This window comes from Calonectris borealis, chromosome 30 (genome assembly GCF_964195595.1).
Source record: "Calonectris borealis chromosome 30, bCalBor7.hap1.2, whole genome shotgun sequence".
NCBI lineage: Eukaryota > Metazoa > Chordata > Aves > Procellariiformes > Procellariidae > Calonectris > Calonectris borealis.
The window spans coordinates 1,692,614-1,720,497 of NC_134341.1; the positions used below are offsets into that span (position 1 = coordinate 1,692,614).

Here is a 27,884-nt window from a genome sequence, read left to right on the forward strand (position 1 = left end):
ACCGGGGCAGGGTCCTGGGGTGCTGGTGTGTGTGTGTGTCCCCCCGTGTCTCCCCGTGTCCCCCCGTGGGGGGTCCCGTCCCCCCCCCCCCGCGCAGCCGTGTGGGAACTGCTCCAGCTCCAGCTCCGTTTCCGCTGTTTGCTTCCAGGAAGCGGCAGCCGGATCCGGCCCCCCCGTCCCCCCTCTGTGTCCCCTTCCTCCCCACCACTGTCCCCAGCCCTGCGTCCCCCCGTCCCTGTCCCACTCCTGTCCCCCGTGTCCCATCCCTGCCGTTCCTCCCCAGGGTCTTGTCCCCCCACCATGTCCTCCAGTGTCCCACTGGTGTCCTGTGTCCCCCATGTGTCCCCCCATGTCCCCCCATGTCCCCCTATGCCTGTCCCACCCGGGTCCCCCCATGGTGTTCTGTGTCCCTTTGTCCTCTCAGCGTCCCAGTACTCCCAGTGTCCCGCGTCCCAGTGTCCCAGCATGCCTTGCTCTCCTGTCCCCCTCCATGTCCCCCCTGTCCTGTGTCCCCTTGTCCCCCCGTTGTCCCAGTACCCTCCACTGTCCTGCCCACCACGTCACCTGGGGTCTCATCCCCTCTGTCTCAGTCCCCTCACTGGTGTCCTGTGTCCCCTCACCCCCCCACAATGTCCCAGTTCCCCCCTCCCAGTGTCCCAGTCCCCACTGTCCCGTTGCCACCCGGGCCCCCGTCTCCCCTGGTCTCTCAGCGTCCCCACAGTGTCCCATTCCCCCCAGTGTGTCCCCAGTGTCCCAGTTCCTGGTGTCCCAGTCCTTCCCAGTGTCCCAGTCCCCCTCAAGTGTCCTGGTCCCCAGTGTCCGTGTTCCCAGTGTCCCTGTTCCCTCGGGTGTCCCAGTTCCTGGTGTCCTGGTCCCACCAGTGTCCCCCCAGTGTCCCTGTTCCTGGTGTCCCAGTCCCCCTTGGGTATCCCAGTCCCTGGTGTCCCTGATCCTGGTGTCCTGGTGCCCCTCGAGTGATCTGGTCCCCAGTATCCAGTGTCCCGGTGTTCCTCGGGTGTCCCCGTCCCCAGTGTCCCCATGCCCTCGGGGTATCCTGGTGTGCCCGGGGTGTCCCAGTCCCTGATGTCCCAGTAGCCCTGGGGCATCCCAGTCCTTGCTGTCCCGGTGTCCCGCGGTGTCCCAGTGCCCCTCAGGTGTCCCCATCCCTGATGTCCCAGTGTCCCAGGGTGTCCCAGTGTCCCTTGGGTGTCCCAGTCCCCGATGTCGTGGTGTCCCGGGGTGTCCCAGTGCCCCTCAGGTGTCCCCATCCCCGATGTCCCCGTGTCCCAGGGTGTCCCAGTGTCCCTTGGGTGTCCCAGTCCCTGATGTCCCGGTGCCCCCGAGGTGTCCCGGTGCCCCCGGGGTGTCCCGGTGTCCCCGGGATGTCCCAGTCCCTGGTGTCCCGGTGCCCCCGGGGTGTCCCGGCGCCCCAGGGGTGTCCCTGTCCCTGATGTCCCGCTCCCCCCGGGATGTCCCGGCGCCCCGTGCCCCCGGCCCGGCCCGGTGCGGTGCCGGTGCCGGTGCCCGGCGGGGCTCTGGCTCCTCCCCGGTGAGTCACGGCGGGGCGGGGCGGGCCGGGCCCCCCCCGAGCACTTTCCGAAGGGACTCGGGAACGGGAGGCAGCGCCGAGCCCGGCCAGCCCCGCTCCGCCATGGCCCCGGCCCCGGCCCCCCCGCGCCGCCCCCGGCCCCGGCCCCGGCCCCGGCCCCGGGCGCTGCTGCCGCTGCTGCTGCCGCTGCTGCTGCCGCTGCTGCTGCCGCCGCTGCCCGTCGCTGCCTTCAACCTGGAGGCGTCGCGGCCCGTCGCCTTCCGCGGGGCCCCCGGGTCCCTTTTCGGCTTCGCCTTGGACTTTTACCTGCCCCGGCCCCGCAGGTACCGGGAACGGCACCGGGAACGGCACCGGCACCGGGAGCGACACCGGGACGTGGCGGGGCGGGAGTGGGAGCGGCACCGGGACGGGTCCGGGCACCGGGAGCGGCCCCGGGAACTGGGAAGGGGACGGGAACCGGGCACCGGGCACCGGGCGGGGAGCGGCCGCCGGGAACGGGACGGAGGAGCAGGAGGGAGCGGGATGGGGAGCGGGTGGGACCGGGACCGGCCCGGCGGGATGGGGAGCGGCCCCGGGAGCGGGGCGGGGGCGGGGAGCGGGGCGGTGGGGAACGGGACCGGGAGCGTGTAACGGGAACCGGGAGCGGGGCGGGGATAACGGGAATGGGGTACCGGGGAGCGGGAACCGGCACTGGGAATGGGAAACGGGAAACGGGAACGGGAAACTGGGTAACGGGAACGGGGAACAGGGAACGGGGCGGTCCCGGGATGGGGTAAGGGGAACGGGGAACGGTTCGGCCCCGGGGGTCTCCGGCGGGGCTGAGGGCACCGGGCGGGGGCTGAGCCCCGGTCCCGGCTCCGGTCGTGTCCCCCCCCACCGCGCCGGCCCCCGCCGGGGGTCCCGGGGCCCCGTTGCCCCCGGCCGGAGCGTTTCCTGTAACCGGAGCCGGGAGCTGCCCCCGGGGGGCGGCGGGGGCTCGGGGGGGAACCCAGGCGTCCGGGCACGGCCGTGCCCACCCCCCTTCGCCCACGCGTGACCCGCACCCGGGGGGGGACTCAGGCGTCCGGGGGCAAACTGAGGGGCACCCCCCGTGTGTCCCCCCACCCAGGACCAGGGGGATGGGGGGTGCAGAAGGGCCGGGGGCCCCCGGCCTCTCTGCGCCCCCCATCCCCCGGGTCCTGGGTGCCCCTGGGTGCCCCTGGGTGCCCCCCACCCCATGGTGGGTGGCCCCCCCCACGGCCGTGGGTGGTTTCGGCGCTTCCTCTCCCACGGAGCCGGAAGGGGTCACCCAGGCCCGGCCCTGTGGGCTGAGTCAGAGGGGCCCGTGGGACCCCGCGGGGGGGGGGGGGCAAAGGTTTCCCTCCCCCCACGACACCCCCACGCCAGGGTTCCTGGATCCCCTCCATCCCCTGCGAGCCCCTGGGTGGCCCATGGGTGACGGCTACCGTGTCCCCACGGGGACAGCCCCCACCCTGAGCATCCCACTCACCCCCCCCCACAGTGTCAGCATCCTGGTGGGTGCCCCCAAGGCCAACACGAGCCAGCCCAATGTCACCCAGGGGGGGGCCGTCTACCACTGCCCCTGGCCCCCCGGTGACGACTGCACCCCCATCGACTTCGACCACATTGGTAAGAGGATGGGGACACGGGTGGGGACCCCTGGGCAGGGGGACAGGGTAGGGACATGGGTGGGCGATAGGGATGAGGACACGGGTAGGGATGGGATCCCCTAGGCATGGGGACAGGGTGGGGACATGGGTGGCGGACAAGGACACGGGTGGGGATAGGACCCCCTGGGCATGGGGACAGGGTGGGGACATGGGTGGGGGACAAGGACATGGGTGGGGACAGGCCCCCCCCAGGCATGGGGACAGGGCACAGCCAGGCCCGGGGACAGGGATGGGCATGGCCTGGGACAGGTACACGGCCCCCAGCACCCATGGGACGCAGTAGCCCCCCATGGGCCCCTCCAACAGCCCCCCCCAGCCCAGCCCCACGTCATCGTCCCCCACGGCCATGTCCCCCCGCCCCGTGGCCTTGGCACCACAGCCGGGCTCTTGTCCTGCCTGGTTAATGATAAACCTGGGGGGAGCAGCAGGTGCTGGGGCGGGGGTCCCGTGGGTGCTGCAGCAGCGGGTACCAGCCTGACCCTTACCCCCGCCTCCAGGGACCCGCACCCACGTCTTCGGGGGCAACAGCACGGAGACCCCCGACCCCGTCGAGTTCAAGTCCCTGCAGTGGTTTGGGGCCACCGTGCGGGCGCACAACGCCTCCATCCTGGTACGGGGGGGGCACGGGGGGGCACAGGGGGGGTACGGGGGGGGCATGGGGTGGGGGGGCACCGGGGAGGTGAGCAGGGGGCAGGGGTCTGTCTGTGTACGGACTCCCTGTGCCCCCCCCACCCATAGCCCCCCTTTGCCCCCCCAGGCCTGCGCCCCACTGTACAGCTGGAGCCCCCCCAAGGAGGAGGGGGGGGCCCGGGAGCCGGTGGGCACCTGCTTCCTCTCCATCGGCAACTTCTCCAAGTTCGTGGAGTACGCGCCCTGCCGCTCAGGTGGGACCCCCCTGCACCCCTCCGCGCGCCCCCAGACCCCCAGGCACCCCCCAGCCTGGCACCCATGGGTGGCACTACTGGGCATCCCCCCCGCCCGGTACCCATGGGTGACACTCCCTGTCTGGTGCCCCTGGGTCCCTGGGCATCCCCCCCTCCATGCCCAGCACCCCCAGGGTGACCCCCCCTGGACCCTGCCTGGCACCCAGGGACCCCCCCAGGCATACCCCCAGCCCAGCACCCTGGGGGGTGACAAGCCGATAGCCCCCCAACGAGCACCCATGGGACCCTGGGCATCCCCAGCCCAGCACCCTGGGGGGTAACACCCCCATAGCCCCCAACCAGCACCCATGGGACCCCGGGCACCCCCAGCCCAGCACCCTGGGGGATGACACCCCCATAGCCCCCAAACCACCACGCATGGGACCCCAGGCACCCCCAGCCCAGCACCCTCAGGGGTAACACCCGCATAGCTCCCAACGAGCACCCATGGGACCCTGGGCATCCCCAGCCCAGCACCCCAGCAGGTGACACCCCCATAGCTCCCAACGAGTACCCATGGGACTCTGGGCATCCCCAGCCCAGCACCCCGGCAGGTGACACCCCCATAGCCCCCCAACCAGCACCCATGGGACTCTGGGCATCCCCAGCTCAGCACCCCGGCAGGTGACACCCCCATAGTCCTTCAAGCAGCACCCATGGGACCCCCCCATCCTCCCCAACTGCCCCCCCTCTCCCCACAGACCTGAACTCTGCGGCCGGGCAGGGCTACTGCCAGGGGGGCTTCAGCGCCGAGTTCACCCAGGTGGGGGCATGGGGGGGCATGGGGGATATAGGGGGGCATGGGGGGTATCATGGGCATGGGGGGGCCAGGACCCATAGGCCTAGGGGGGGTGAGGGTTGGGGGTGTGGGTGGGCAGGGGTACCTGGGGGTAATGGGGTATGGGGGCTCTATGGGGGGTATGTTGGGGGTCACAGGGGTTATGTGGGGGTGGGGGGGTATATAGGGGTCTGGGGGCATATAGGGAGTGCAGGGGGTCCTGGTGGGTGCCCCTGGCTGAGGGGGGGCCCCTATGGTCTCCCTGCAGACGGGACGGGTGCTTCTGGGGGGTCCCGGCAGCTACTTCTGGCAAGGTGAGACCCCAGCCCCTGCCTGCCCCTGCCTGCCCCTGCCTGTCCCTAAACTGCCCGGATTGTCCCTAAACTCCCCTGCCTGCCCCTAAGTACTCCTGCCTGCCTGCCCCTGCCTGCCCCTGCCCGCCCTGCCCCTGCCCACCCTTCCCCTGCCCCCCCCTGCCCCCCCCTGCCCCCCCTGCCCCCCCTGACCCCCCTACCCCCCCCTGCCCCCCCCGCCCGCCGTCCCGGGTGCTGAGGGGCCGCCCGCGCCCCCAGGGCAGGTGATGTCGGCGACGCAGGAGCAGATCGCGGCCTCCAGCTACCCCGAGTACTTCATCCAGGAGGTGGCCGGGCAGCTCCAGACGCGCCAGGCGGCCCCCACCCACGATGACAGCTACATGGGTCTGACGGGGACGGGGGCATGGGGACACGGGGCCATGGGGGGACAGGGGCATGGGGACATGGGGACATGGGCATGGGGGACATGGGGACATGGGCATGGGGGACATGGGCATGGGGGCATGGGGGACATGGGGGGACATGGGCATGGGGGACATGGGCATGGGGACATGGGGGACATGGGGGGACAGGGGCATGGGGGACATGGGCATGGGGACATGGGGACATGGGCATGGGGGACATGGGCATGGGGACATGGGGGACATGGGGGGACAGGGGCATGGGGGACACGGGCATGGGGGCATGGGGACATGGGCATGGGGACATGGGGGACATGGGGGGACAGGGGCATGGGGGACATGGGCATGGGGGCATGGGGACATGGGCATGGGGGCATGGGCATGGGGGACACGGGGCCATGGGCATGGGGGACATGGGGACATGGGCATGGGGACATGGGGGACATGGGGGGACAGGGGCAGGGGGGACATGGGCATGGGGGCATGGGGACATGGGCATGGGGGACATGGGGACATGGGCATGGGGACATGGGGGACATGGGGGGACAGGGGCAGGGGGGACATGGGCATGGGGGCATGGGGACATGGGCATGGGGGACATGGGCATGGGGGCATGGGGACATGGGCATGGGGACATGGGTGACATGGGGGGACAGGGGCATGGGGACATGAACATGGGGGCATGGGGGACATCGGGGGACAGGGACAGGGGCATGGGGCCATGGGTATGGAGACACAGGGGACATGGGGACATGGGGCCATGGGCATGGGGACACAGGGGACATGGGGGCATGGGGACATGGGGGACATGGGCATGGGACATGGGGACATGGGCATGGGACATGGGGGATGTGGGGGACATGGGTGAACAGGGGCACAGAGGACATGGGGCATGGGAACATCAGGACACGGGGGGACAGGGGCATGGGGACATGGGGACATGGGGGGACAGGGGCATGGGGACATGGGGACATGGGCATGGGGGCATGGGGGATGTGGGGGACATGGGGGGACAGGGACAGAGGAATCGGGACATGGGGACGTGGGCATGGGGACAGGGGGACAGGGGGGCATGGGGCCATGGGCATGGGGACACAGGGGACATGGGGGACATGAGGACATGGAGCATGGGGACACAGGGGGCAGGGTGGCATCAGTGCCACGGGTGACAACACAAGTGACACCTCTCCCCCCCCCAGGCTACTCGGTGGCGGTCGGTGAGTTCAGCGGGGACATGACACAAGGTGGGTGCCACCAGGGTGCTGGGGGGGGTGACATGGGGGGGGGTCATAGCCCCCCCACCCAGACACCCCCCTGACAGGGTCACTTTGTCCCTTGCAGACTTCGTGGCTGGTGTCCCCAAGGGCAACCTCACCTATGGCTACGTAAGGCTGTGGGGACACGGGGGGACGGGGGACATGGGGGACAGGGGACATGGGGGGACAGGGAACGTGGGGGGACGGGGGACATCGGGACAGGGGACATGGGGGAATAGGGGACATGGGGGGACGGGGGACATGGGGGAATAGGGGACATGGGGGAATAGGGGACATGAGGGGACGGGGGACGTGGGGGGACGGGGGACATCGGGACAGGGGACGTGGGGGGACGGGGGACATGGGGGAACGGGGGACATGGGGGGACGGGGGACATGGGGGAATAGGGGACATGGGGGAATAGGGGACATGAGGGGACGGGGGACACGGGGGACGGGGGACACGGGGGACAGGGGACACGGGGGGACAGGGGACACGGGGGGACAGGGGACGTGGGGGGACGGGGGACATGGGGGAATAGGGGACATGAGGGGACGGGGGACGTGGGGGAACGGGGGACATGGGGGGACGGGGGACATCGGGACGGGGGACGTGGGGGGACGGGGGACGTGGGGGGACGGGGGACATGGGGGGACGGGGGACATCGGGACAGGGGACGGGAGGACACAGGCGGCACCGGGGGGGCCCGGCTGCCCGGGTTCCTGGCCGCTGCCGCAGTGTCCCCCTGTCCCCCGTGTCCCCAGGTCACCATCCTCAACGGCTCCAACATGAAGTCCCTCTACAACTTCTCGGGGGAGCAGGTGGGGCGGGGGGTCCCCAGGGGGGGACTGGGTGCTCCCGTGGGGTGCTGGGTGCTCCCACAGTGGCCCTGGGTGCACCCACAGGGTGCCTGGGTGGAGGGGGGGCTGGAGGGGGGGGGTCCCACGAAGAGTGGGGGGCACCCATGTAGGGTGGGAGCACCCACGTAGGATGGGAGGTGCCTGTGCAGGGTGGGGGGCACCCATGCAGGGCAGGAGCACCCATGCAGGGTGGAGGGTACCTGTGCAGGGTGGAGGGCACCTATGCATGGTGGGAGCATGCATGCAGGGCAGGAGCACCCATGCAGGGTGGGGGGGGCACCCATACCTATTGAGAGCATCCACACAGGGCGGGGGGCACCCGTGCATGGTGGGAGCACCCATGCAGGGCAGGAGCACCCATGCAGGGTGGGGGGGGCACCCATACCTATTGAGAGCATCCACACAGGGCGGGGGGCACCCGTGCATGGTGGGAGCACCCATGCAGGGTAGGAGCACCCATGCAGGGTGGGGGGTACCGGTGCAGAACAGGAGCACCCATGCAGGGTGGGGGGCACCCACACCTATTGAGAGTGTCCACACAGGGTGGGGGGCACCCGTGCAGGGTGGGGGGTACCGGTGCAGAACAGGAGCACCCATGCAGGGCAGGAACACCCATGCAGGGTGGGGGGCACCCGTGCATGGTGGGAGCACCCATGCAGGGTAGGAGCACCCGTGCAGGGTGGGGGGTACCGGTGCAGAACAGGAGCACCCATGCAGGGCAGGAGCACCCATGCAGGGTGGGGGGGCACCCACACCTACTGAGAGCATCCACACAGGGTGGGGGGCACCCATGCATGTTGGGAGCACCCACGCGGGCCGGGGGGCCCCCATGCAGGGTGGGGGTGCCCACCCAGCACCCCCCATCACCCCACTCCCCCCCCCATCAGATGGCAGCGTATTTCGGCTACGCGGTGGCAGCCACGGACGTGAACAACGACGGGTGAGTGCCCCCCCCCCCCAAATACCCACACGGCTGCTCCCGCCGGGCACCCCTGGGTGCCCCCCCCACCCTCCCACCCCACCCGGGGGGTCCGTGGGGGGGGGCTGACGGCCGCTGCCCGCAGGCTGGCCGACCTGCTGGTGGGGGCCCCCCTCTTCATGGCGCGGACAGGGGAGGGGCGGGTGCAGGAGGTGGGCAGGGTGTACCTGTACCTGCAGCTGCCCGGGGGGGCCCTGCCCACCCCCGCCATGGCACCCACCATGGCACCCACCCCTGCCATGGCACCCACCCCCGCCATGGCCCTCACCGGGCCCCAGGAGTTCGGGCGCTTCGGCAGCGCCATCGCCCCCCTGGGTGACCTTGACCTGGACGGCTTCAACGGTGGGTGCCCGGGGGGGGGGCAGGGGGGGCCCAGGGTGAGGGGTGGCATATGGGGTGCAGGGGGGGCCCAGGGGCTGCCCAGGGCAGGGGTGGGGGGCACAGGGGGTGCAGGGGGTGCCCAGGGTGGAGGGGGTGGCACAGGGGGGTGCCCAGGCTATAGGGTGGCACAGGGAGGTGCAGTGGGTGCCCGGGGGGGCACAGGGGGTGCAGAGGGTGCCCAGGGTGAGGGGGGCACAGGGGGGTGCCCGGGCTATAGGGTGGCACAGGGGGGTGCAGGGGGTGCCCGGGGGGGCACAGGGGGGTGCCCAGGCTATAGGGTGGCACAGGGGGGTGCAGGGGGTGCCCGGGGTGGAGGGGGTGGCACAGGGGGGTGCTCAGGCTATAGGGTGGCACAGGGGGGTGCAGTGGGTGCCCGGGGGGGGCACAGAGGGTGCAGAGGGTGCCCAGGGTGAGGGGGACACAGGGGGGTGCCCAGGCTATAGGGTGGCACAGGGGGGTGCAGGGGGTGCCCGGGGGGGGCACAGGGGGGTGCCCGGGCTATAGGGTGGCACAGGGGGGTGCAGGGGGTGCCCGGGGGGGGCACAGGGGGGTGCCCAGGCTATAGGGTGGCACAGGGGGGTGCAGGGGGTGCCCGGGGGGGGCACAGGGGGGTGCAGGGGGTTGCAGGGGGTTCAAGGGAGTGGCTGCGTTACGGGGTTGCATGGGGGGGGTGCATGGGGTGCAGGAGGGTGCCCAGGCTATAGGGTGGTGCAGGGGGTGCCCGGGGGGGGCATGGCCCCCCGTGCCCCCCCTGAGCGGTTTGGCGCAGACGTGGCGGTGGGGGCCCCGCTGGGCGCCGAGGGCCGGCAGGGCCTGGTGTACATCTACAGCGGGCGGGGGGCCGGGCTGCACCCCCAGCCCACCCAGGTGCTGCGGGGACACTGGGCGCCCGGCCGGCACCCCGACTTCTTCGGAGCCGCCCTGCGCGGGGCCACCGACCTGGACGGCAACGGCTACCCGGGTAAGGCACCCGCCACCGCCCCAGCGGGGGCACCCGGCCCCGGGGGTCCCACCCCAGGGGTGCTCAGTGGCTGGGGACACCCAGCCTGGCCATGCCACCCATGGCCAGGGACACCCAGACCTATCCGTGGCACCCTGTGGGTGCTGGACGGCTGGGGACACCCAACCCCACCCGTGCCACCCCATGGGTACCCCATGGTTGGGGACACCCAAGCTGGATGTGCCACCCCAGGGGTGCTCAATGGCAGGGGACACCCCACCTGGCCGTGCCACCCCATGGCAGGGGACACCCAGACCCATCTGTGCCACCCCATGGGTACCCAATGGTTGGGGACACCCAGCCCCAGATGTCCCCATAGGGGGGTGTCCCATGGCAGAGGACACCCCACCTGGCCATGCCACCCCATGGCAGGGGACACCCAGACCCATCTGTGCCACTCCAATGGTTGGGGACACCCAGCCTGGCCATGCCACCCCATGGAGGGGACACCCAGCCCCAGACACCCCCCCATGGGTGTCCCACCACCACTGCCACCCCTCCTACCCGTGCCACCCCACGTCTGGTGACACCACCGCCCCCCTCTCCCTACAGACCTCCTGGTGGGCGCCTTCGGGGTGGACACGGCCGTGGTGTACAGGTGGGTGCTGCCGGCTGGGGGGGGTGTCCCCAGGGTGTCCCCGGGCTGTCCCTGACGCCCTGTCCCCAGGGGCCGCCCCATCGTCCACGCCAGCGCCGCGCTCAGCGTCTTCCCCACCATGTTCAACCCCGAGGAGCGCGGCTGCGTCCTCGAGGACACCGGCCTCCACGTCCCCTGGTGGGTGACACCGTGGGGGACCGGGGGGTGACGGGCACCCAGTGGGGTCCGGGGGTTCCTGGGTGGGGGACGTGGGGTAAACGGGGGTGTGGAGGGGTTGGGGACAACCAGGGTGGCTCCAGGATCTCAGGTGGCCTGGGGGACACCAAGGGGGCTTGGGGACAACAGGGACCTTGGGGGGGGGGTTACCAGGGGGCACCCAATGGCTGGGGGGTACTGCGGGGGGGTGTCTGGGGATCACGGGTCCGAGGAGGGACCCTGAGGGGGGGCACCAGGGGTCATGGGGACACTGGGGAGGACATGGGGACAAGTGGGGGTACAGTGGGCTTGGGGACACCCCAGGGACATGGGGGTGGAGGGCACTGGGGGGGAAAGGGGTCACAGGGGGGGACTTGGGGACATCAAAGGGGGCACCCAATGTTTGGGGGGCACCGAGGGGGGACCCTGAGGAGTGGTGGGGGCACAGCAGGGGGGGACACCCAGAGGTGTTGGGGACAATTAGGGATGGAAGGCTCTGGGGGGGGATGGAAGGGGGGGGACCCAGGGGGGACCTGGGTGCTGGTGCACCCATGGGGTGGGCAGGAGGTTGCATGGGTGCCCCCCCTTTGCCCCCCACCCTGCAGCATCAACGTCAGCTTCTGCCTCAACGCCTCGGGGCGTCACCTCCCCGGCCCCATCGGTGAGTCATGGGGGGGGGGGGGGTGACAAGGGACATCGGGGGGGGGCACCCGCGTCAGGGTTCCCTGGATGCCGGGGTCCCTGACACGGGTGCCCCCCCCCCACCCAGGTTTTGCGGTGGAGCTGAGCGTGGATGGGGCGAAGGCTGGGGGGGGGCGACGGGCGTTGTTCCTCTCGGGGGGGCAGCCCACCCGCACCCTCACCCTCCCCGTCCCCAACGGCGCCGGCACCCGTTGCCGCACCATGGCCGTCTTCTTACGGGTACGCCGGGACCAGGGGGTGGGTGGCGGGGGGCACCCAATGGGACCCCCCCACCTTATCACCGTGTGTCGTGTCCCCCCCCCCGGCAGAATGAGTCGGAGTTTCGGGATAAGCTGTCACCCATCGCCGTGGGGTTGAGCTTTGCCCTGGACCCCCACGCCCCACCCGACACCCATGGGCTGCACCCGGTTCTGGCCGCCCATACCCGCACCCGACTGGAGGCCAAGGTACCCCCCCCCGGCACCCCGTGGCACCCCGTGGCACCCTGTGTCACCCTGTCCCATCCCATGGCACACTGTGTCACCCTGTCCCACCCCATGCCTCCCCATGGCACCCTGTGTCACCCCTTGCCTCCCCATGGCACCCAGTAGCACCCTGTGCCACCCTTTGTCCCCTGCATCACCCACTGCCCCTGTGTCACCTGCTGTCCCCCGTGTCCCCCATGTCCCCGTGTCCCCATGTCCCTGTGTCCCCATGTCCCCGTATCCCCCATCGCCCCAGTGTCCCCCATGTCCCAGTGTCCTCCATCGCCCCCGTGGCCCCATGTCCCTGTGTCCCCATGTCCCCATGTCCCCCCATCGCCCCCGTGTCCCCCATGTCCCAGTGTCCCCCATTGCCCCCATCGTCCCCGTGTCCCCCATGTCCCAGTGTCCCCCATCACCCTTGTGCCCCCATCGCCCCCGTGTCCCCACGTCCCCGCGTCCCCCATGTCCCAGTGTCCCCCACTGCCCCCATCGCCCCTGTGTCCCCACATCCCCGTGTCCCCCATGTCCCAGTGTCCCCCATCACCCTTGTGCCCCCATGGCCCCCGTGTCCCCCATGGCCCCCGTGTCCCCCATGGCCCCCGTGCCCCCACCACCCCCATGGCCCCTGTGTCCCCGTGTGCCCCCATGGCCCCCGTGTCCCCCATGGCCCCCTGTCCCCCACCACCCCCATGGCCCCCGTGTCCCCACGTCCCCGTGTCCCCCATGGCCCTCATGTCCCCCATGGCCCTCGTGTCCCCCACCACCCCCACGTCCCCGTGTCCCCCACGTCCCCGTGTCCCCCACGTCCCCGTGTCCCCACGTCCCCGTGTCCCCGCGCAGGCTCACATCCAGCTGGACTGCGGGGAGGACAACGTCTGTGTGCCCGACCTGCAGCTGGAGGCGGCCGTGTAAGGGGGGGCCGGGGGGGCAGGGGGGCTCGGGGGGGCCCGGGAGGACCCGGGGTGGCCGTGACGTAGGGTGCCCGCAGGGACCGCCGTGCCGTCTACCTGGGGGACCGCAACAGCCTGAACCTGACCTTCAACGCCCGCAACCAGGGCGAGGGGGGGGCTTACGAGGCCGAGCTGCACGTGCGGCCCCCCCCGCACGCCCAGTACACCGGGGTGCTGCGCCCACACGGGGTGCGTGCGTGGGGGTGCATGGGGGTGCTCGCTGGGCATGGGCTGGGTGCCCCCTGGTATGGGGTGGGTGACCCCCGGTATGGGGTGGGTGCATGGGGGGGGGTCAGTGGGGTGCCTGGGAGTGCCCCCCAGTATGGGGTGGGTGGATGGGGGGGGCTCAGGGGGGTGCCTAGGTGTGCCCCCTGGTATGGGGTGGGTGCCCCCGGGTATGAGGTGGGTGCACAAGGGGACCCCAAGTATGGGGTGGGTGCCCCCAGATATGGGGCGGGGGGTGCATATGGGTGTCCCCTGGATCTAGGGTGGGTGCTGGTGGGTGCTCCCAGGTGAGGGGTGGGTGCTTGGGGGGGCCTGCTGGGTATGGGGTGGGTGCCCCCAGGTGAGGGGTGGGTGCATGGGGGGGTCTGCTGGGTATGGGGTGGGTGCCCCCAGGTGAGGGGTGGGTGCATGGGGGGGTCTGCTGGGTATGGGGTGGGTGCCCCCAGGTGAGGGGTGGGTGCATGGGGGGGTCTGCTGGGTATGGGGTGGGTGTCCCCAGGTGAGGGGTGGGTGCTTGGGGGGGTCTGCTGGGTATGGGGTGGGTGCCCCCAGGTGAGGGGTGGGTGCATGGGGGGGCCTGGGTATGGGGTGGGTGTCCCCAGGTGAGGGGTGGGTGCTTGGGGGGGTCTGCTGGGTATGGGGTGGGTGTCCCCAGGTGAGGGGTGGGTGCATGGGGGGGCCTGCTGGGTATGGGGTGGGTGCCCCCAGGTGAGGGGTGGGTGCATGGGGGGGTCTGCTGGGTATGGGGTGGGTGCCCCCAGGTGAGGGGTGGGTGCATGGGGGGGCCTGCTGGGTATGGGGTGGGTGTCCCCAGGTGAGGGGTGGGTGCATGGGGGGGCCTGCTGGGTATGGGGTGGGTGCCCCCAGGTGAGGGGTGGGGGCATGGGGGGGCCTGCTGGGTATGGGGTGGGTGTCCCCAGGTGAGGGGTGGGTGCTTGGGGGGGTCTGCTGGGTATGGGGTGGGTGTCCCCAGGTGAGGGGTGGGGGCATTGGGGTCTCCCCTGGATATCGGGTGTGTGCCCCTGGGAGTCCCCAGGTGTGGGGTGGGTGCACAGGGGTGGGTGCAGAGGGGTGGGTGCCTGTGGGTGCCCCTGGCCCCTGTGGGTGCCGTCGCCCCTGACACCCCCCCCAGAACTTCTCAGCGCTGAGCTGTGAGCTTGGGGGGGGCAACGGCTCGAGCCCCCTCGTCTGCGACCTGGGCAACCCCATGAAGGCGGGCGCCAGCGTGAGTGGGGGGCACGGGGGGGTTGGGGGTGCGGGGGGTGCGGGGGGGCCCGCTGTGACCCCCTGCCCTCTGCCCGCAGATCTGGGGGGGGCTGCGCTTCACCGTCCCCCACCTCAGCGACAGCAGCAAGAGCATCCGCTTCGAGCTGCAGATCCGCAGGTGGGGGGGCCCGGCTGGGGCACCCCGGGGTGGGGGTCCTGGGTGGGGGGTCTGGGGTGGGGGGGTCCCACCTGGGGCACCCTGGGGCGGGGGTCTGGGGTGGGGGGGTCCTACCTGGGGCACCCTGGGGCGGGGGTCTGGGGTGGGGGGGTCTCATGTAGGGCGCCCTGGGGTGGGGGTCCTGGGACGGGGGGTCAGGGGTGGGGGAGTCCCACCTGGGGCACCCTGGGGCAGGGGTCAGGGGTGGGGGGGTCCCACCTGGGGCACCCTGGGGCAGGGGTCCTGGGTGGGGGGTCCCAGCTAAGGGATCATGGGGGGGCCTCGTTGGGGGGGGTCAGGGGAGATCCTCCCTGGGGGGGTCTGGAGTGGAGGGACCCCAGTGGGGGGGCTCTGGGGTGGGGGTCCCACCTTGGGCACCCTGGGGTGGGGCCTCCAGCCTGCTACATCCCATCCGGGGACCTTGTGGGGGGTCCCAAAGGTGGGGGGATCCCACCTGGGCCACCTTGAGAGGCTCAGGCTGGGGGGTCCCATCCAGGGGCACCCTGGGGTGAGGGTCCTGGGGTGCGGGGGGGGGGTCCAGCAACGTCCCATCCAGGGACCTTCCGGGGGTGTCCCAAAAGTGAGGGGGTCCCATTTGGGCTTGGGGTGTCACATTGAGGGGCTCAGGCTTGGGGGGGGGTGGTGTCCCGGGGGGTGGGGGGGTTCCCCAGCAGTGGGTGCCAGCAGGGGGGGGGCCGTGCCGTGACCCCCCCGTGTGCCGGCAGCAAGAACGCCAACAACTCGCAGAGCGAGGTGGTGACGGTGCCGCTGGAGGTGCGGGCGGCCACCCGCCTCTCCGCCTTCGGGTGAGTGCCACCCGCCCCAGGGGGGTCCCGGGGGGGGGACGCGGGGCGCTGAGCCCCGCCTGACCCCCGTGTGTGTGTGTGTGTCCCCCAGGGTGTCACGGCCCGACGTCGTCACCATCCCCGAGGGGGGGTGGACGCCCCAGCGGCCGCCCCAGCGGCTGCAGGACCTGGGGCCGCCCGTGGAGCACGTCTACGAGGTGGGGGGGCAGCGAGCCCCATCCCGGGGGAGCCCCTGTCCCCCACCCTGCGGGTCCCCGTGTCCCCCACCCCAGGGGAGCCCTTGTCCCCATGTCTGGGGGTGCCCATGTCCCTGACCCCCCCAGGTCCCGGTGTCCCTGTCCCTGTGGGTCCCCGTGTCCTCATGGGTGCCCATGTCCTCATGGGTGCCCCTGTCCCTGTCCGTGCCTGTGTCCTCATGGGTGCCCATGTCTTCATGTGTCCCCATGTCCCTGTGGGTCCCCGTGTCCTCATGAGTGCCCATGTCCCTGTCAGTGCCCGTGTCTTCATGGGTGCCCATGTCCTCATGTGTCCCCATGTCCCTGTGGGTCCCCGTGTCCTCATGGGTGTTCATGTCCCCACCCCCAGGGGTCCCTGTGGCCCTGACCCCACAAATACCCAGGTCCCTAAAACCAGGGGTGCCCATGTCCCCAACCCTGGGGGTGCCCATGTCCCCGAGCCCACGGGTGCCTGTGTCCCTGTCCCTGTGGGTCCCCATGTCTCTGTGTCCCTGTGGGTACCCATGTCCCTAACCCCAGGAGTGCCCCTGTCCCACAACCCTGGGGACCCCCATGTCCCTGACCCCAAGGGTGCCCATGTCCCCATGCCATGGGGTCCCCTGTGGGTGCCATGTCCCCATGCCGTGGGTGTCCCACACGGTGCCATGTCCCCATGCCATGGGTGTCCCCTCATGCTGCCACGTCCGTGCCCCCTGGTGCCATCAGGTGGTGAACGAGGGTCCCAGCGCCATCAGCCACGGCACCCTGGAGCTGAGCTGTCCCCTGAGCTACCGGGGCCACCCCCTCCTCTACGTCACCGGCCACTCGGGACCCCGCAACTGCTCCGCCAGCCACCCCCTGGACAGCCTGCGCCTGGCGGTGCGCCCGCGGGGACGGGGACCGGGGGTGCTGGGGACATTGGGTGGCACTGGGGACATTGGGTGGCACTGGGAGGTGGAGCACTGGGGGGCACTGGGGACACTGGAGGGTGCTGGGGACATTGGGTGGCACTGTGGAGATTGGGTGTCACTGGGTGATGGAGCACTGGGCGACACTCGGGGACGCTGGGGACATTGAGTGGCACTGGGGACATCAGGTGGCACTGGGAGACGGAGCACTGGGGGGTACTGGCAGGCACTGGGGGGTGGTGGGCAGACTGAGGACACTGGGTGGCACCAAGGCAGGTGGCACTGGGTGACATGAGGGGCACTGGGTGGGGACACGGGGAGGGGACATGGGTGGCACCGGGAGGTGGTGGGGAAAGAGGACCCCGGTGGCAGGGGGTGGCAGGGGGTGGCCCTGGGCGCCAGCGGGGGTGGCAGGGGACAGGGCTGTCCCCAGAGCTGACCCCTCCCGCAGGAGCAGGAGCAGAGCCCGGAGACGCACGTCCTGCAGCGCCGGGACACGGGGGACACCCGGGGCAGCGGCCCCCCCGCGCCCCCCCCCACCCTGGTCAGTGCCCGCGGGTCCCCGTACCCACGTGTCCCTGTGCCCGTGTCCCCCCTCTGCCCGCGGGTCCCCCGCTGTCTCTGTTGTGTCCCCCCCCACACCCCGTGGCACCCCCAGGTTGGCATGTACCACCCGTGGGTGCTGTCCCCACGATGTGACACTGCTGTGCCAGCTGTCCCCAAGGCGGGTGACGCTGGGGGTGCCCCTGCTCTGGGTGACACCGGGGGTGCCAGGTGCCCCTACAGCGGGTGATGTATGGGGGGGGGGGCCGGGTGTCCCCACGGCGGGTGACACCTGGGGGCTGGGTGCGGATGATGGGGGGGGGTGACCCCGCGGCGGGTGACACCTGGGGGCCGGGTGTCCCTGCGGTGGGTGACACGGGGGGGTCGCAGGGGTGCCCCGAGGCCGAGTGCTTCCGGCTGAGCTGCCCCATGGGGGGGCTGGAGAAGCAGCAGCGGGCGAGCCTGCGCCTGGCCTTCCGCCTCTGGGCCCCCTCCCTGCGGCAGGTGAGACCCCGGACCCCCCGGACCCCCCGGGACCCCCCGGGACCCCCCAGACCCCCCGGGACCTCCCCTGAACCTCCCAGACCCCCCTGGGACCCCCCAGGACCCCCCTGGGACCCCCCCTAGACCGCCCCGGACCCCCCCAGACCCCCTGAGACCCCCCGGACCCCCCAGGACCCCCAGCATCTGCCCCCACCCCCCAGCACCCAAACAAGCCCCCCTCCAGCACCCCGACCCCCAGCTGGGACCCACTTGTGCCCCAGTACCTGGGGTGGGGGGGTGCCCTTGTCACCCATGGGGGGGGTTAGTGGGTGCCCTGGTCCCCCGGGGTGGGGGGGTGCCCTTGTCACCCGTGGCGGGGGGTTAGTGGGTGCCCTGGTCCCCCGGGGTGGGGGGGTGCCCTTGTCACCCGTGGCGGGGGGTTAGTGGGTGCCCTGACACCACAGTGCCCCATATGGGTGCTGGGTGCAGGTGCCCACGGTCCCCTGTGGGTGTTCACGGGTGTCAGTGGGTGCCCGTAGATGTCTGTGGGTGCCCATCAGTTCATGTGGGTGTTGGTAGGTGGCTGTGGGTGCCCTGTGGATCTCCGTGGGTGCCTGCAGGTGCCCCGTGGGTGTTGGTGCGTGCCCATAGGTGTCTGTGGGTGTGGGTGGGTGCCCATGGTTGTCCATAGGTGCCCCAGGGGTGTCCCACAGGTGTTGGTGGGTGCTGTGGGTATTGGTGGGTGCCCCATGGGTGTCCATGGGTGTCAGTGGGTGCCCTGTGGATCTCCGTGGGTGCCCCATGGGTGTCAGTGGGTGCCCTGTGCGTGTCCGTGGGTGCCTGCGGGTGTCCTGCAGGTGTTGGTGGGTGCTTGTGGGTGCCCCACGGGTGTCAGTGGGTGCCCACGGGTGCTGACAGCGGGTGCCGCAGCGGGAGGTGCGGGCACAGGCGCTGCGCTGTGAGGCCGAGTACCGGGTGCTGCGGCTGCCGTACCGCGTCCGGCCCCAACACTACCCCAGCCAGCGCCTGCAGGTGACGGGGGCCGGGGCCACCCCGGGGCGCAGCGGGTGACGCCGTGGGTGGTGGGGTGACCCCCGTGGGTGGCACTGTGCACGATGCTGTGGGTGGCAGGGGGTGATGGGCTGCAGCGGGTGCGGGGTGATGCCATGGGTGACCCTGCGGGTGACGCCGTGGGTGGCAGGTGGTGACGGGGCTGCAGTGGGTGTGAGGTCACGCCATGGGTGACCCCACGGGTGACGCTGTGGGTGGCAGGTGGTGACGGGGCTGCAGTGGGTGTGGGATGACCCCACGGGTGACGCCGCGGGTGGCAGGTGGTGACGGGGCTGCAGTGGGTGTGGGGTGACGCCGTGGGTGACCCCACGGGTGACGCCGCGGGTGGCAGGTGGTGACGGGGCTGCAGTGGGTGTGGGATGACCCCACGGGTGACGCCGCGGGTGGCAGGTGGTGATGGGGCTGCAGTGGGTGTGGGGTGACGCCGTGGGTGACCCCACGGGTGACGCCGCGGGTGGCAGGTGGTGACGGGGCTGCAGTGGGTGTGGGGTGACGCCGTGGGTGACCCCACGGGTGACGCCGCGGGTGGCAGGTGGTGACGGGGCTGCAGTGGGCGCGCGCCGAGGGCAGCCCGGGGGTGCCGGTGTGGGTGGTGGTGCTGGCGGTGCTGCTGGGCTGCTGCTGCTCGCCCTGCTCTGCTACGGCCTCTACAAGGTGGGTGCAGGGGGGGGACGGGGGGGGCACGGGGGGGCATGGAGGGGGGGGGCATTTGGGGGGCCACAGGGGACATGGAGGGCACAGGGGATGGAGGGGACATGAGCAACATGGGGGGCACGGGGCACCATGGGGGGGGCGCAGGGGGCACAGGGGACATGGGGGGGCACAGAGGGCACGGGGGGCACAGGGGGACATGGGGGGTGCAGGGGACATGGGGGGGGCACAGGGGGCACAGGGACATGGGCACCATGGGAGGCACAGGGGACATGGGGGGGTGCAGGGGACATGGGGGGGTGCAGGGGACGTGGGGGTTGCAGGGGACATGGGGGGGCGCAGGGGACATGGGGGGCGCAGGGGGCGCAGGGGACATGGGGGGCGCAGGGGACGTGGGGGGCACAAGGGACATGGGGGGGTGCAGGGGATGTGGGGGGGGCGCAGGGGACGTGGGGGGCGCAGGGGACGTGGGGGGCGCAGGGGGTGCAGGGGACATGGGGGGGTGCAGGGGACGTGGGGGGCGCAGGTGGCGTGGGGGGGTGCAGGGGACGTGGGGGGCGCAGGTGGCGTGGGGGGCGCAGGGGACGTGGGGGCCCCAGGGCGCAGGGGGGCGGGGGTTCCCCCTGACCCCCCCCCAGCTGGGCTTCTTCAAGCGCTCGGTGCCCTACGGCACCGCCATGGAGAAGGCGCAGCTGAAGCCCCAGGCGGCCTCGGAGGCCTGACGGGGCCCCGCACCGCCGGCGCCCGCCGGCGTCACCCGCACCGCACCGCGGGCCGCGCACCGCCGCCGGGACGGGCACCGCCGGGCTGGGCACCAACACGCCAGGTACCCCCGTACCGGGCACCACCAACACGCTGGACACCGTCGTGCCGGGCGGCAACAGTCCCGGCACCGCCGGGATGGGCACCACCGCTGGAACGGGTACCGCCACGCCTGGCATCACCACCGGACTGAGTACCGCCGGAGCGGGCATCACCACCGGACTGGGTACCGCCGGGACGGGCACTGCCGGCACATGGGGTGATGCCGAGCCAGGCACCACCACGCTGGACACCGCCGTGCCGGGCGGCAGCAGCCCGGGCACAACCACTGTGCCGGGTACAACCGCCATAGCTGGCACAACCTGCATGCTGGGCACAACCGCCGTGCCGGGCACCGCCACACCGGGACATCACCGCTGTGCCGGGCACCACCGCCGTGCCGGTGGCATCACTGCTGTGACCGGCACCGCCAACCTGGGCACCACCGTGACAGTCAGGACACCGGTGGGATGGACAACACCCTGCCGGGCACCGCCGGGCCTACACCGTCACCGCGCCGGGCCTACACCGTCACCACACCGGGCACCGGTGCCAGCCCTGTGACCCCACCTGGCACAGGACCTGGGGACACCTGTGCCCCGGTGGCACCTTCTCACGGAGTCACCCTTTCACAGTGTCACCCGGTCGCGGTGTCACCCGGTCGCGGTGTCACCCGGCGCGGCCGACGCGTGCTGCACTGCCCGTGCCCCCCGCCGCGGGCACCTCACTTTGCACTGACCCCGCGCCCAAAGTTGGGGGGGGGGGGGATGACTCGAAACCCGCCCCCCCCACGTCCCCGGGGTGTCCCCGGGGTGTCCCCAGGGTGTCCCCGTCCCCGCGGGGGGGGATTGCACTAGCGCGGGGGGGGCCGGGGGCACAGGCGGGCGCGGGGGGGGCGGCTTCGGTTTGTATTTAATTGGGGGGGGGGCGGCCTCAGGGCCCCCCAATAAATGTGTCCGACCCAGAGGAGCGGTGCAAGGGGGCACGGGGGGGGCACACGCGTGTGCCAGGGGGGAGAGGGGGAGCACACGCATGTGCCAGGCTGGGCACGGGGGGGGAGAACACACGTGTGCCAGGCCTGCGAGGGGGGAGCACACACGTGTGCCAGGCCTGCGAGGGGGGAGCACACGCGTGTGCCAGGCTGGACATGGGGGAGCACACGCGTGTGCCAGGCTGGGCATGGGGGGGCACACGTGTGTGCCAGGCTGGACATGGGGGGGCACACGTGTGTGCCAGGCTGGACATGGGGGAGCACACGTATGTGCCAGGCCTGGTGGGGGGAGCACACGTGTGTGCCAGGCTGGGCATGGGGGAGCACACGCGTGTGCCAGGCCTGGTGGGGGGAGCACACGTGTGTGCCAGGCTGGGCATGGGGGAGCACACGCGTGTGCCAGGCCTGGTGGGGGGAGCACACGCGTGTGCCAGGCTGGACATGGGGGAGCACACGCGTGTGCCAGGCCTGGTGGGGGGAGCACACGTGTGTGCCAGGCTGGACATGGGGGGGAGAACACGCGTGTGCCAGGCCTGGTGGAGGGAGCACACGCGTGTGCCAGGCTGGACATGGGGGGGAGAACACGCGTGTGCCAGGCCTGGTGGAGGGAGCACACGCGTGTGCCAGGCTGGACATGGGGGGAGCACACGCGTGTGCCAGGCCTGGTGGGGGGAGCACACGTGTGTGCCAGGCTGGACATGGGGGAGCACACGCGTGTGCCAGGCCTGGTGGGGGGGCACACGCGTGAGCCAGGCCTGGTGGGGGAAGCACACGCGTGTGCCAGGCCTGGTGGGGGGGCACACGCGTGAGCCAGGCCTGGTGGGGGGAGCACACGCGTGTGCCAGGCCTGGTGGGGGGGCACACGCGTGAGCCAGGCCTGGTGGGGGGAGCACACGCGTGAGCCAGGTCGGGCACGGCTGAGCGCACACGCGTGTGCGGGGTGTCGGGTGACGCCATTACCGCCCTCATTAGCAGCCGGGACGCGTCGGGCATCAATAATTCATCCCCCCCCGGACCCCCCCCGGCCGCCGGCGCTGCGGGGGGGCCCAGCGCCACCCAGCACCCACGGACCCTGTGCATGGCACCCCCGTGCCCCCCCCCAGCACCCACAGCCCCCCCTCGGACCCACTCACCCCCCCTTGCACCCACTCACCCCCCCCAGCACCCACAGACCCCCCAGCACCCACAGACCCCCCTCGCACCCACAGCCCCCCCAGCACCCACAGCCCCCCCTTGCACCCACAGACCCCCCAGCACCCACAGCCCCCCCTTGCACCCACTCACCCCCCCAGCACCCACAGACCCCCCTCGCACCCACAGCCCCCCCTTGCACCCACTGACCCCCCCCGCACCCATAGCCCCCCCGTACGCGCCCCCCCCCCCAGCCCCGCCATCACGTGACGCAGCAGCTGGTGGGCACCCGCGGGGGGGGGCCGGTCGCAGGGCGCATGCGCGGGGGTCGGAGCCTTGGGGGGCCCCCCCACGTGCCCACCGCAGCCCCACGCGCGTCCCGCACGAGCCCCACGCCCCCCCCCCCAGGGTGAGGTCAGACGGGGGGGGTGCAATGAGGAGGGGGGCGCAGCACGGGACTCGTGCACGGCGGGGGGGCTTTGCACGGGGCCGGGGGTGCACGGGGAGGGGGGGCACGGGTGGGGGTGGGTCTGTGCACGGAGGGGGGGCGTGCACAGGGTGGGAGCACCCACGGGGGACGGAGCCCCACCCGGACGCCTGGGTTCGCCCCCCCGGGACTTGCGTGGGCGGGGGTGGGGCGGGGTGGGGGCCCGTCCCCGTGGCAACCGCCCGCCCCCGCCCGGCCGGCACACGCGTGTCCTGACATGTGCGTGTGCCCGCCCGCCTCTGCGCGTGCGCTGCAGGCCCGCGCCGCGAGGCCGGAGCCGTGGGGACGCGCGTGGCGGGGGGGGACACGCGTGGGCCGGGGACGCGCCGCGACACGTGAGTGACCGCGCGGACACGCTTGGCGGGGACAATGGGGGGTGGGGGGGCGGGCCATGCGTGAGCGGGGACACGCGTGGCCGGGAACACGCGTGTGACATGCGCCCCCCCCCCCACCCCCCCGCCTGCCCCACTTCTGCGCGGCGCCATTGGCTGGGCCGGGCGGCGGGGGGGGGGGACACACACGGACACGCGGGGACAAGCCCACCGGGCCGCAGGTAACGCCCCGCAGCGGCCGGGGACCCCTCGGGGACCGGGGCGGGGGGGGGGGGGTGCCGGGTGCCGGCGCCCCCTGACCGCCCGCCCCCCGCTCCCCAGGCCGGGCCGGGCGATGCTGCGGGCCCCGGGGCCGCTGGGGCCGCCCCCCGGCCGCCTCCTCCTGCCCGACGCCGCCGCCGCTGCCCTGCGGCTGCTGCCGCCGCTGCCCGGGGTGAGTCCGGGGCCGGGGGGGAACGGGGACCCCGCGGGCCCGGGGGTCGCTACGGCGGCCGGGAGGGGCCCTACGGCGGCCCCGCGGGGTCGCGGAGGGGCGGCCCGGCGCGGAGCGCGGTCCCACCCCCTCCCGGCCACCGTACCGGACCCCCCCCCCCAAACCACCCCCCCCACCGGGCCCGCCGCGCTCGGGGTAAGGGGGAGCCGGGGGTGGGGGGGGCCCGAACCCCCGGTGAGGGACCGCGGGGCCGGGCCGAGACCCGGGCGGGGCGGGGGGGGGCCGGGCCGGTCCCCCGGGTTTGGGCAGGGAGAGATTCCTGAGCCGCTACGGAATGGGGCGGGGGGGGGCGACCCACGGCGCGGCCCCCCCCCCCTTCAAAGCTCCCCCCGTGGCACCCCCCCGCCCCACGGTGACCCCGGCACCCACCGCCCACCCCCCCACCCCCCCCGGCACCCCCCCGCCCCACGGTGACCCCCAGCACCCACCGCCCACCCCCCCACCCCCAAAGCAGCACCCAGTGTGCCAGGGGGGTGCTGGGGCAGTTTGAGGAGGAGGGGGTGGGGGTCTGGGTGCTGCCCCCCCCCCCCACCCTCGGGCAGGATGCGACCCCCCCCGCCCTGCGCCGCAGATGGAGCCGGTGCCGAAGGCGGTGCTGGGGGCGGCGCTGGCCAAGCCCCGGCGCCCGGTCATCGCCTGCAGCGTCTGCCAGATCCGCTTCAACTCCGAGGTGAGACCCCCCCTCAGCACCTGGGACCCCCCCTCAGCGCCTGGGACCCCCCCCGGGCCCCTGGGACCCCCCCTCAGCGCCTGGGACCCCCCCCCCACCCGGGCCCCTGGGACCCCACCTGGGCACCTGGGACCCCCCCGAGCATCTGGGACATCCCCCCCAAGCACTTAGGACCCCCCCCAAGCACTTGGGACCCCCTCCCCAGCGCCTGGGACCCCCTCCCCAGCGCCTGGGACCCCCCCGAGCATCTGGGACACCCCCCCCAAGCACTTAGGACCCCCCCCCAAGCACTTGGGACCCCCTTCTGAGCACCTGGGACCCCCCCCCAAGCACCTGGGACCCCACCCCAGTGCCTGGGATGCCCCCCCGGCACTTGGGACCCCCCTCGGGTGTCTGGGACATCCCCCCCAAGCACTTAGGATCCCCTCCAAGCACTTAGGACCCCCCCCAAGCACTTGGGACACCCTTCTGGGCGCCTGGGACCCCTCCCCAGCGCCTGGGACCCCCCCGAGCATCTGGGACATCCCCCTAAGCACTTAGGACCCCCCTCAAGCACTTGGGACCCCCTTCTGAGCGCCTGGGACCTCCCCCGGGTGCCTGGGATGCCCCCCCCCCGGCACTTGGGACCCCCCTTGGGTGTCTGGGACCCCCCCGAGCATCTGGGACATCTCCCCAAGCACTTGGGACCCCCTTCTGGGCGCCTGGGACTCCCCCGCCCGAGCACCTGGGACCCCTCCCCGGCACCTGGGACCCCTCCCCAGGTGCATGGGACCCCCCCGTCCCAGAAGCCTGGGTCCCCCCTCCCTGGGTGCCTGGGTTCTGTCCTGGTTTGGGGGGGCCGGCCTCACTGCACCCCAGAGCTGGGTGTGCACCCCATGCCGGGACCCATGTCCTCGGGGTGGGGGTCCCCAGGGTTGGGGGTCCTCAGGGTGTCCTGAGTCCCCAGGGTGTCCCATGTCCCCAGGGTGGGGGGTCCTGGGGTGCCATGTCCCCAGGGGTGGGGGTCCCCATGGTGTCCTGGGTCCCCAGGGTGGGGGTCTCCAGGCTGGGGAGCCCTTGGGTGCCGTGTTCCCAGGGGTGGGGGTCCCCATTGTGTCCCACGTGCCCAGGCTTGGGAGTCCCCGGGTGTCCCGTGTCCCCATGGTGGGGGGCCCTGGGGTGCTGTTTCCCCAGGGTTGGGGGTCCCCAGGGTGTCCCATGTCTCCAGGTTTGGGGGTCTCCAGGTTGGGGGGCCCTTGAGTGCTGTGTCCCCAGGGTTGGGGGTCCCCAGGGTTGGGGGTCCCCAGGGTGGGGGGTTCCCAGGCTGTCCCATGTCCCCAGGGTGGGGGGCCTTGGGATGCTGGGTCCCCAGGGGTGGGGGTCCCCAGGGTGGCACAGATCCCCAGGGGTGGGGGGTCCCCAGGGGTGGGGGGTCCCCAGGATGTCCCATGTCCCCAGGGTGGGGGGCCTTGGGATGCTGGGTCCCCAGGGGTGGGGGGTCCCCAGGGTGGCCCAGATCCCCAGGGGTGGGAGTCCCCAGGGGTGGGGGGTCCCCAGGGGGTCCCATGTCCCCAGGGGTAGGGGGTCCCTAGGGGTGGGGGGGCTTGGGATGCTGGGTCCCCAGGGTGTCCCATGTCCCCCGGGATGGGGGTCTCCGGAGTGTCCCATGTCCCCAGGGTGTCCCATGTCCCCAGGGGTGGGGGTCTCTGGGGTGTCCCATGTCCCCAGGGGTGGGGGTCCCCAGGGGTGGGGGTCCCCGGGGTGTCCCATGTCCCCCGGGATGGGGGTCCCCGGAGTGTCCCATGTCCCCAGGGGTGGGGGTCCCCAGGGTGTCCCATGTCCCCAGGGTGTCCCATGTCCCCAGGGGTGGGGGTCCCCGGGGTGTCCCATGTCCCCAGGGTGTCCCATGTCCCCGGGGGGGGTCTCTGGGGTGACGCGGTGTCCCCGCGGGGTCCCCAGAGCCAGGCGGCAGCGCACTACCAGGGGAACCGCCACGCGCGGCGCCTGAAGGGGCTGGAGGCCGCCCGCGCCCGCCGCGGGGGGGACGCCGGGGACACCCAGGACACCCCCGCGCCCGCCCCCGCCGGGGAGACGCCCAACCGCGCAGGTGGGTCCCCGACACCCCTGGACGCCTGGGTCCCCCCCCCCACCCCGGCAGGGGTCCCAGGGGTCCCCCGTTAACCCTCCCCGTGCCGGCAGGCGAGCAGCCCCCGGCGCCTGCAGCCCCCGGGGCCCCCGGGCCCCCCTCGCCCCCCGTTCCCCCCCCGGCCGTGGCCACGGAGGCGCCAGGGGGGGCACGAGGGGGGCCGGGGGGGAGGAGGAGGAGGAGGAGAAGGCGAAGGCCAAGCGGCTGCTGTACTGCGCCCTCTGCAAGGTGGCCGTCAACTCCCTCTCGCAGCTGGAGGCACACAACAAAGGTGGGGGACGAGGGGACACGGGGGGGGCAGGAGGGGACGGGGGGGGTCTGGGGGACATGGGGACACGGGACGTGGGGGGGGCTGGGGGACCCTGGGTGACACTGGGAGCAGAGGGATGGGCATCAAGTGGCACTGGGGGACACTGCGGGGGGGGACAGGGGTCCCACGGGGGTTCTGTGGGCGTAGGGGGGGGTCCCCCGGGCGCAGGGGGGGGTCCCCGGGGCGCAGGGGGGTCCCCGGGGCGCAGGGTGACCCCCCCCGACGTGCGCAGGGACGAAGCACAAGACGCTGGTGGAGGCGCGCAGCGGGCTGGGGCCCATCCGCGCCTTCCCGCGGCTGGGGGGGGCTGCGGGGACCCCCCCGGCCGAGGCCCCCGAGCGCTCCTTCCACTGCCAGATCTGCAACGTCCGCCTCAACTCCGAGCTCCAGCTCAAGCAGGTACCCTGGGACCCCCAAACCTTCCCTCGGGACCCCCAAACCTCTCCAGGGAGCCCCAACCCTCCCCAGGACCCTGTGGGACCCCTCCCAAACCTTCCCCATCCCATTGGGAACCCCAAGTAACTCATGGAACCCCTCAAACCCTCATGAGTCCCCGAGGACCCCCCCAGACCCCCCCAAGACCCTTCCACAGTCTTCTAAACCCTCCTGAGCCCCCCCCAGACCCTCATGGGACTCCCCCAAACCCTCCCGAGCCCATTGGGACCCCCAAGGACCCTATGGGACCCCCCCAAACCATCCTGAGGCTCCAGGACCCCCCCCCAAATGCTTCTGGGACCCCCCCGGACCCACTTGACTCCCCTAATTCCCCCCCCCCCAGGACTCCCTGAGCCCCCATCACACCCCCGGGAGGACCCCCCACCCCCAGTGTCCCCCCCCCATAATCCTGGCTCCCCGCTCAGCCCCCCCGTGCCCCCCCCCAGCACATCTCCAGCCGGCGGCACCGGGACGGCGTGGCCGGAAAACCCAACCCACTGCTGAGCCGCCACAAGAAGCCCCGGACCCCCCCGGAGCTGGTGAGTGGGGGGCTCGGGGTGTCTATAGGGTGTCCTGGGGTCCCTATGGGGCAGAGGGGTGCCCAGAAGTATCTATAGGGTATTCTGGGGGTGCCCTATGGGGCAAGGAGGGGGCTGAGGCTACCTAAAGGGTGCCTGCGGGTGCCCTGTGGGGCAGGGGGATGCACAGGGGTCTCTATAGGGTGCTCAGGGGTCTCTATAGGGTGCCCTGAAGGGACCCTAGAG

At 72.6% G+C, this 27,884-nt stretch overlaps 2 protein-coding genes across 2 annotated transcripts; both read left to right on the plus strand.

Moving 5' to 3' along the window:
• Positions 1-1,651: 1,651 nt before the first annotated feature.
• Positions 1,652-21,004, plus strand: ITGA5 (integrin subunit alpha 5). The gene is given in 32 exon segments (XM_075133647.1): positions 1,652-1,872; positions 3,051-3,178; positions 3,717-3,829; positions 3,977-4,103; positions 4,844-4,905; positions 5,189-5,234; positions 5,493-5,618; positions 6,835-6,879; positions 6,977-7,020; positions 7,656-7,712; positions 8,639-8,691; positions 8,816-9,072; positions 9,881-10,072; positions 10,664-10,709; positions 10,779-10,886; positions 11,510-11,565; positions 11,674-11,825; positions 11,915-12,052; positions 12,911-12,978; positions 13,059-13,123; positions 13,126-13,217; positions 14,378-14,470; positions 14,550-14,629; positions 15,394-15,474; positions 15,566-15,671; positions 16,416-16,568; positions 17,049-17,141; positions 17,531-17,644; positions 18,554-18,655; positions 19,227-19,302; positions 19,305-19,348; positions 19,984-21,004. Coding segments are annotated over 32 exon segments (3,222 nt in total). The 3' UTR covers positions 20,068-21,004.
• ZNF385A (zinc finger protein 385A) lies at positions 20,246-27,853 on the plus strand. The gene is given in 7 exon segments (XM_075133616.1): positions 20,246-20,611; positions 24,152-24,250; positions 26,189-26,336; positions 26,429-26,538; positions 26,541-26,646; positions 26,918-27,084; positions 27,567-27,853. Coding segments are annotated over 7 exon segments (1,167 nt in total). The 3' UTR covers positions 27,738-27,853.
• The last annotated feature ends 31 nt before the right edge of the window (positions 27,854-27,884 follow it).